The following is a 9,530-nucleotide window of genomic DNA, read 5'->3' on the forward strand; positions in this document are numbered from 1 at the left end:
TTGGAGCACCTTGTACACTCAAAAATCTAAGACCTGGATCTCAGACTGCTTATGAGGCCCTCTTTTGTCCTTTTCTCCACCGCAATGTAGTTTTTATACTATCACTATTAAATTATATTCTGCAAATAGATGAATACACTTCTGTGCAGTGGATTAAGTTAACAAATATGGATTTGCAGGACAGGTGGCCTCACAGCTAATTGTCTGTGAACCATATTAACTCCATACCGGTACATAATATAAATAAATGGGCTAGGTATACATGTTTTCTTTTTAATGCACAGATACCAGTGTACCTGGAAATACTACAGACTTCATTAATAGTATGCAGCATTATGTACCAAACACATGTTACCACGGCACCTGAATGCATCACGTGGCAGGGGTAATGGGCGGGGCCTGTGAAATGAACTTACCTACTGTAACACTTCAGTAAAGGTACGAATAGGGTCGCCATTTAAACGTTACGAACGGGAGCGGGCTGGAGGTAAATATCAACTTCCTACTGAACTAAACACCTACATAAAGTTTGTGTAGATAACCAAGTGTTAAAGCGGCTTACCTACAGTATTGTTGTAGCTATTTGACGTTGTTGAAAGACAGTTGTTGTCGATGGGTTGGGCTCAGTCCTGTACAACAGCCCAAATTCTACTCAAAATATTCATATACGCTTAATTGAGGTCTCTTAAATTCAGACATACATACCAAGCTGGTACAAATTAGTACATAACCTTTAGGTACACTGCTTTAATTCGGCATCAGCCTGTCAACAAGAAAAGGCGCCTAAAACAAGTAAAAATTTTAACACTGTAACCAGTCTGCGTATTCTGCTGAGCTTTAACACAGCTGAGAAAAACTGCAGCGGTAAATATTTTTTGGCAAGGTGATGCATAATGAATCTGTGCAATGCTGTGCAAAACTCTCAGTGCGTTTTTAGGGCATGCTTTACCATTTGCTGAAAGAAAACACACAATAAAGCGCCAACTGTTTGAATAAAGAACCGAAACGGCTGCATTGCATAATGTAAATGGAGCAAAGCTGCGGATTAGAGAGCTGAAATCTCTGTGAACTAGGTTATGGAAAAGTTGGACCACTTATTTCTTCCTAAAACAAACTTTAAAGCTTGTTCAGGAGAAGATGTACTTCTGCAAGACACCACAAGGTGGTAGGATTATATTTACAATGTATGAAGGATGCTGCAGCCTGCAGCTGTGTATGTGTGTTTGACCATTGACGTTTTCTTTATTCCTTGCTGTATTTGATCATAATATCATAGGTCTGGCATAAATCTGCAGGCTCTCTTTCCAAGAAGAAATACAGAGAAACATAATGTATGCATATAGATACTAATAGGCAATCGTTTTCTGACCATTAGTATGTTGAATGTAAAGATTGTCTGTCTAAAATTTAAGATCAACTCTGATATATTATGAAATCCTGTTATATATTAAGCCAATTTCCAGACACCAAAAAATAACTAAAGATATAGATAATAGTCGTCCATCAATTTACAGTTCAAGATCTCCTGCATGCCATTGTGGGTTGGGAAGATATCAACACTCAAGACAGAGTGAGGAAATTAAACATGCACTAATTGCAGTGAGTTAAAGCTATAGAATTAGGCTGGAAAAATATTTTCTTTGGAGGATTGGTAGAGTGAGTCTGGATGTATAGAGTATATGCTGAGTTAGGTTTTGTGTGATGCACACCTATTTGGGAATAAGAGCCAAGTACTCAGTTAACATGATGCATGTGAAATAGTACAACACAAAACAATATGCTTGATTATTCTCCCCACATGTTATGCTGTAGACTACATTAGCTGTAAACTCATGCAATTAAAATTGTTTCGCTTTAATAATGTCAGTGTAATTATTGCAGTATGACTATTACAGTATAAAACAAACAAAACGTCTAGGACTCCCATACATGTTACACCATAACAAAACGTAAAACAACTATTAACACTAATATGGACTATGGACATCAAATAGGCAATGATCTATCAATCAATTCAATCTATTTATTTATGAGGACATTTAAAAACAACACAGGTTGACCAAAGTGCTGACTAACTTACCGAGTAACAAGACCATTCAGTACTGTCTGAAAAGCTAACAAACTGAGGCTACATGAGAACTAGCTTCACCTGAGCTGAGTTCGGCACACGGGCTTGTGTTCGCAGATCAGTGAGGGCATACAGCTAGAGAGCAAACCTCACTTGCACTGCTCAAAGCTAAGCTGTCACATAACAGGGTACTAATGGGAGTTTTACAGAGTTTAGGATTTTCATGGGTGTTAGTTAAACAGTTAAATCTGTGAGTCCAGTGATGTTACATTATGATTGCAATTTGTAATTTTTAATCTAATATTTAGTCATTCTGTATTTCATACACACTCATTTCCCCTAAGAAATACTAAAAAACCTCAGATGGTCAAAGGAAACTTCAGTCCATCTGTGAAGTTCCTCAACAATGGGAATTATGACAGCATGACACATCAAAGGCCTCAAATGAAAGGTTAATAAGGGTGAAAGTGATTCAGTTTTTTTGTCTGGAGCAAACTATAATTAACTACCAGTGCACATGATCTACAATCAGCGCTGCGCCTGAGTAAACTGTCTGTTGGGAGAAGTTGGGTATTGCTAATATGGGGCATAGTGAGCTAAAGAGGCACTTGGAAATCAAACAAATCCTTTGGAGAGAATCTTGACCTACTTTAAAAAAGTCTGAACCCGAGGCAGCAGGAGTATATGTTAGATTGTGTGAAAGTGTTTGATAAGGTGACACTGATAATATGTCAGATGGCATAGAGGCTGTTGTTTGTGTGCCTTTAAATTCTGGCTATACACGACTGTGCAAAAGTCCTGACTTGTCTCTCATTTTTTTACAGTTTTCTTTTAAAGGAGCCAGACATTCTTGTAATATTGTGCAGCAGTTCTCCAGGATACAGTTCTCAAGTCTTTCAAAGTTTTCTTTGGACATTGGCTGCTTTTGTACCTCATTTCAGAAGAATGTTTTTTCTTTGTTAAGCTGCTGAACTCTGACTTATGAATAATTCAGACACCTAAATCAAAGGATGAACAGTGAGTCCGTATAAAAAGTCTCCTTCATCATTATGTAATTTCCAAAAACTTGGCATGTCTCAGCATGGTGTGCAATCCTTAAAAAATCTTGCAAAAACCTTGTGAAAACTGAACAAGTGCAGGACAAAAAAAGACATGACAGGTCTATAAAAGTATTTATAGTAGATAATCCGTGTATGAATCTTATATTCTTAAAACAGCAGACACCTGTCACAGCGCATGAGATGTTGATCTGGACCTTGGATCGAGCCATACGGTCCACATTGTTTAACAATGTTAAACTGAAGCTCAATGAAATGGTGATACTAGATGCAAAAGCCGGGAGCTGAATAATAAAAAATATCTGGTCAGCTAGAGAGAGAGAAAAAAAGTCTTGCACACAATTAGTAATTTACAAAAATCCAATTTTCCACCTTGCTTGTCACTGCATATTGCTTTTGTTTACAGGTCCTGGTTTAGCTGTAACTTGGCAGTATGAAACTAAATGAAATGGTTCAGAGCAAATAAGACAAGCTGTATATACAGTCATTTTATGCCACTATAAAATCTAACCACTGGGGCCCAATTCAGGAGCTGTGTGGCTTAAGAGCTGCTGTCTTCAGGCATAAAACCCACATTATTGTCCTCAGTTAGATTTCTTTACTCTCAGCTCACTCTGGCGCTGAAGGGAACTTTGCTGTCTTTTTACCTCGGTCACTCTCTGTATGTCAATTACTCCACTGGGATCTCGTTACCGCCTCAGCCAATCACGCATCCCTCTTAATTAACTCAGGAAATTACATTCCTATATTTACAACCTAATAACTAGAAAAGGTCACATCAACTGTTTAGCAATTTTTGCCCTATTACATTGCAGCCCAGGAGGATATGGCTAGGAAAAAAGCCAAATGAACAGAAGGCAGCTTTTTGAAAAGTGCACAACTTTTTTTGACCTCTTAGTGTCATACTCGGTTGATTTCACCTTGCAGTACAAGAATCCATCGGCCATTCAAAACTATTTGTCATCATGTTCAGGGGGTTGTTGAATTAATCACCGGAAAATAGGCTTATGTGAAGCCAGTAGGTGATCCAGAGCGTCAAATATCAAGAGAAAATAACATTTTCTCACATTTGAAGGTCTACTGCAGACAAAAATGTCCTCAGCTAATGTGCCAGGAGCAAAACTTCATTGAGCTGTTGTTAAGGGTTGTCTGCATGTCCTCAGTGATGGCAGCTGACTTGCTGAGCTTATTTTCTGCTTTTAAAGGAGACATGTCAAATCCATTTTCATTTTTTTAGAGTAATTATGTGTCACCAGTGTGTCTAGGGGCCCACACAATTTTAAGAAAATCCCCTCATTTCTTTTCATTCTCAGTCATTCAGAGCGTGTGTGAACATTTGCAGCCTATTGTGACAAACAAATCCACGTACACGAGCCCTCACCACATCATATTTTAAGGTAAACTCTGTTTTTAAGATTTTTTACCACTCAGCCATAAAAGGTTGATAGGGTATTGTCATTGCCCTGCCAAGCAGGTGGGCGGTGTGGACACCCACGTTTGTGAACTCGAGAATGAGGTGATGTAAGATTTTCAAATTGATACCACAACAACAAGAACAAGAACAAGATAACCTGAGAACTGGGTACCGTATATAAACGTAAATAAATATAAAATACAAATATAAAATCCAATCTGTAATGTAATGGAGCCCAAATGTTGCCTCACAAATTGGTAAAGGTTAGTGCCAGACAGAGATGTTGCTGTAATATCAAGCATGCATTTGTCTCTTTCTTCAGTGTGAAGACTGAATTTAACTGCATTTGGTACAGTGAATTATTTTGTACTGTAAGACAAAAAGCTAAACATTTACTTTTTCTGCACTTCTCTTAATTTCTCTTCTTATGTTTTATTGATCAGAGGGCGATGGGACTATCAAAGGGGCCATCATCATGGTCAGTGGAAGAAGTGCTGGAGTGGATTCAGGAACAGTATCCGACTAAGATGACCCTACTCCACAAAGCCGTAATCAAACATGACATAACAGGTACAACACATGCATGGTATTCCTGCTTCAGTGGCAGGAATTTAACAGGCCAAGTCATTATTAGCTTTCCTCGCATTATTTTGAATCTCTTTTTATATACTTGAACAAATCACTGGGATCCTGTTTAAATCTGCAGGCCGTGTGTTGCTGAGACTAAAGGACTATCAGCTGAAGCTTCTTGGGGTGGAAGATGAGAAGCAGCAGCAGGAAATTTTGCAGGACCTCCTTCTTCTCAAAGTTCAGGAAGAAATCAGTGAACTTAGTGACATCTGCTCTGGTGAGCCTGCCAAATGACTTCATCTTCAGTTCACGGCTGAACTATATATGTAATAAAAAAGTCATAAAGTTGCATTGATAAGGGCATATTTGTTGGAATGCAACAATTATGCATAGAAACAATGGTGCAGGATTCATTTTAATTAAAACTAAGTCATAAATTTAAGTTTGTTCAAAGAAAAAAAAGAATTAAGAGTATTACCATTTTAATTCCTGAAAATAGTTCCTAATTTTTGTTTTATTTGCTTTCTTATATACTCTCCAGAGTTTCTTTCTCCATGAATCACAGTGAAAATCTTCAGAAAGCCAAAGAAAAAAACAGAACCATGGCTGACTTTTTGTTATTTTTTTGAATTTCCCAACCATCCATTCATCCACGTGAAGGAGACAGAAAGGTGGAATTGATGGAAATAACAAGAAGTGAATAGAAAGAAGGATCGATGAGGAATGAAGAGAGAAGGAAACCCATTTCCGGTGTGAAATCTGACCTGTGCAGATGGATGAGATTAGTTTCTGTCTGAGTGGCTTTTTCTGATCCTACTGTCCATTAATCTCCGTGTTTTTTCTGTCCCTGCACTGGGTTTGCCAACCATGGCATTATAAAACATACGAACAAAAGTTTTTATGGACCAAATATGCAGTCGCAGTATGTGTAGAGGTGTAGGATATAAGCCAATCAGCAGATCATTTAAAGCCAAAATGAAACAATCTGCTCACCGATTTTCCCAGGGGATGCATTCTGCTGAGTTTGTTGGTTTAAATTTGTGTTTTTGACTGCAGTTTTTCAGGAAATTTAAGTGGATTTATGAGAGATTTTTTACTTACCTTCTTGACCCCGTGACAAATATCAAATCCTACACACATTTTCATCCTACTAGTATTGTAATAGGTAGCTTGCTCTCAAAATAGGAACAGATTGTATTTTAATAACAGATACTGCTTATCCTCAGTATTTCCTGGGTGGAAAGGTTAAACATTTCACACGTCTGATCAGAAGAGCTGAGTCAAAGCTGTAAAACTTTGTCATGTTGTTTGCTTTTCTCTCTGACTAAAATTGCTTTTCACAAACCAGATGTTGGTGTGCTGCTGTTTCCTTTCAAGTTCATTGTTTTTTGAAGTGAACTGTCAGTTTGTCTGGATTTGATTGTGATGATGCAGTTTCATTAAATCTGTTTCAAGCGACTGCCACTTTGAGATTGCCTCCTTTAAATGTGTATTGTAGGCATCGCTAAGACTGCACAAGTTTCCTACTTCTGACCATCTCTTTGTTGTTTGGTGCACTGAATTTAAAGTGTTTTTGTTAATCATTTCTCTTTTTGGTAAAGACTACTATGGTGTAAACATAGTAAGGAATTTCTGTTTTTACAGCTGCAGCCTGTTAATATCCATGTTCCTCCTAAAAATCTTCTTTTTACTGTGTGGAAAATCCCTCTATGACAGATCGCTGTGAAAGACCCAGGACTGTTAAAACTAAAGGCTATAATCATAGGTGTGTCACCTTCATGGGTATAACCTGGATATATTATGATTAGCTGGAATCTATTGATCTGTAATTGCAGTCATGCATTAACACATTTGAAAATAATTGTTGCAAGCAGGCTCCTCTCTACATATCGCAGCAGTGTGGTTGTACCTCTCACTGCTTGGCAGTTGCGCATTTTCCTTGAGCATCTGAAAGTGCATTGATAGTAATAGGCTACTGCTTGCAGCTAGGCTATATATAGTTTTTCGCATAGAAATGGGGGGATGAAGGCAGCCAAGACTTTAAATCAGTCCTGTTTAATATCTTATGATTCCTTCAGCAGCTGTGTGATTTAACGAAACTGTGACCTGATCTAAGATCAAATCCAGGATGCTAATATTATGTATTATATTAGTATTATTATCTAATATTATAACCTACTGAGCTGATTAAAGCAGATACCACACTGCCAGGAAGGGGAGCTACAAAGAAATGAACAGTCTAACATTTTTATGGTAGTTTACTTTTAATGGAAAGAAAAAAATGTCAATCAAAATTCCAGAATAAAAACATCATTTGGGAGGTAGGATTGTTTCTCACCTGAAGAAAGATATAATATAGGCTTTGAAATTGTATAAGCTGGATTTGAAAGGGCAGTAAGGCAAAGCACACAGTCCCTTAACGTAAGACTGTCAACGAAACCTTGTTTTAAACACAATTATGCATAATTTTTTAATTAACTGAAAGTAAAAATCTTAGTTTAAAAAAGTAAAAATAAAAAAAATCAGTTAAAAGTCAAAAAGATGATAGCATTGTATAGACTTCAGCATCACAGTATGTATGTAATTACACGTATACACTCATACACTGGAATGCAAAGACTGAATACTACTCTTAAAGGCATGAAATGCTTATGAAAACTTGAGGGCTCGTGTGACCTTTCCTCTCTCTTTCTTTATGTTTCTGGGCCCGACAGTGTGTGTTTGTGTGTCGGAGTGTGATTAATACCCCAGGAGATGGTGTGACATTTGATTTGGCAGGGCGTGGCTGTGGAAGTGCTTACTCAGCACAAACATAAATCCACCTCTCTGCTAGACTGAAGCAGATGATAAACAACACAGCTGACCCCGGTGACAGGGCCACCAAAATGAGAAGTCTGGTGGAAAATATCAAAATGCAAAATCTTTTTTTTTTTAAAGAATCTACTTATATTCTTATATATGTTTGATAAAGCAGGTAAAATAATCTGATTTGTATACCTTTTTCAAATTAAATCGCAATTTCCGTGTTTACACATATTTATCATCGTGTTTTTTTGTTGTGGGTAATACTGATATATATCAGTACCCATATCCAGTCTTGTTGAAGCTTCAGATGATGCTCCAGATATTGATGATAAGTGGAAGGAAGGTAGTCAGAACTGAGGGGATTGAACTACCAGAACGCAACATTGCAGACATTGCAGACAGCTCCAAGCACCTGGGAATCCCACAGGCAAATAGAAACCATGAAGAGGACGCTAGGAAAGCCGCAACCATCAAATACCTGCAGAGAATAAGACAAGTCCTGAGGAGTCAGCTGAATGGGAAGAACAAGATCTGGGCAATCAAGAAATCATCATCAAAATGAGACAGCTCCTCACCATACACAGAGGGTTTCACCCTAAGTCCAGCACCCTGAGACTGTACGCTGGGCAGGAAGAAGGAGGTCAAGGACTAGTGAGTGTCAGAACCACTATTCAGGATGAAATGGCAAAGATCCATTAGTATATCAGGAAGATGGGCACAACTGATTATGCGCTTAGTGAATATCTCAGACAGCAGAAACACAAGAAAAAAGAAGAGGAATTCCGGAATGATATCCAAGATGTCTGCCCAGAAGCTCTAGCAACAGCAAAGATACTGCTGTCAAGCTCCCAGGCCTATGGCGTAAAAACTATGAGATCTTGCTGTCTGGGTGGCTTTTTTTCCTATTTTATTACTTAGACATTTGCTTTTAAAAATGACTTATGGTGTCAAAATATAAAATAATCATAGAGAAAAAGTAGAGAAGTTGCAGCTGTAATAATATGCACGAAAGATTACCCTTCTATGTGTTTCAGGCAGGAATAAAGTCACTGATGTCAAAGTCATCCCACCTCATCTATAGATAAATCCAGTTGGATTTTATTCCCATGAAACATGCTGAGAAAAGTAAAAATGTGAAAACGCCTGCTTGAATTGATTTACTAGCACTTGGTGATGGTTTCTTTTACAGAGAAGCACCACAAGAAATTAACCCTCATTCAAGCACAGCTGTTATATTAAAAAATGTCTAATGTTTTCCCCCATTGTTCCATCTAACCAAGCCAACACTGCAGCTGTTATGGCGACCGGGTGTCTCTTGCTTCAAACAGCCCAGTTTAAACTTACTATAGCTGAGAGCCTCCTCCTACTCTTCAGTCCTTCAGCGTCTGCCAGCCACAGCAGTCCCTTTGTCACGTTTGTGTGATTTATTCATAGCTGCAGCGGGTAGAGAAAGATCAATACTTTGTGAGAGAAAAATGAGTTAGCAGCAGGCCACTCGGACAGGAAGAAAAAGAGAGAAGTTCACTGTAAGTTCAGAGGGTCATGACAGAAATCTGCTGCTCACTTCACAGCAGTGCTGAGATACAAACAGCAATAATTCAGAAGCTAGCATTAC

General features: G+C 38.1%; 1 protein-coding gene across 2 annotated transcripts; it reads left to right on the plus strand.

Annotated features, from left to right (window-relative positions):
• The first annotated feature begins 427 nt into the window (after window positions 1–427).
• On the plus strand, window positions 428–6,355 carry LOC146617420 (sterile alpha motif domain-containing protein 12-like). Of its 2 annotated transcripts, XM_085373288.1 has the most exons (5): window positions 438–487; window positions 4,440–4,523; window positions 4,984–5,110; window positions 5,247–5,387; window positions 5,652–6,355. In XM_085373288.1, exons 3-5 carry the CDS (start codon window positions 4,990–4,992, stop codon window positions 5,666–5,668), a joined length of 279 nt encoding a protein of 92 aa, XP_085229414.1. In that variant the 5' UTR covers window positions 438–487; window positions 4,440–4,523; window positions 4,984–4,989; the 3' UTR covers window positions 5,669–6,355. The 2 variants fall into 2 exon arrangements, with proteins under 2 accessions (XP_085229412.1, XP_085229414.1); XM_085373286.1 differs by lacking the exon at window positions 4,440–4,523 and having other exon boundaries at window positions 428–487.
• Window positions 6,356–9,530: the final 3,175 nt, after the last annotated feature.

This window comes from Diplotaxodon limnothrissa, linkage group LG15, assembly GCF_057381915.1.
Source record: "Diplotaxodon limnothrissa isolate DT_005_m linkage group LG15, D_limnothrissa_male_GT1.1, whole genome shotgun sequence".
Taxonomy (NCBI): Eukaryota; Metazoa; Chordata; class Actinopteri; order Cichliformes; family Cichlidae; genus Diplotaxodon; species Diplotaxodon limnothrissa.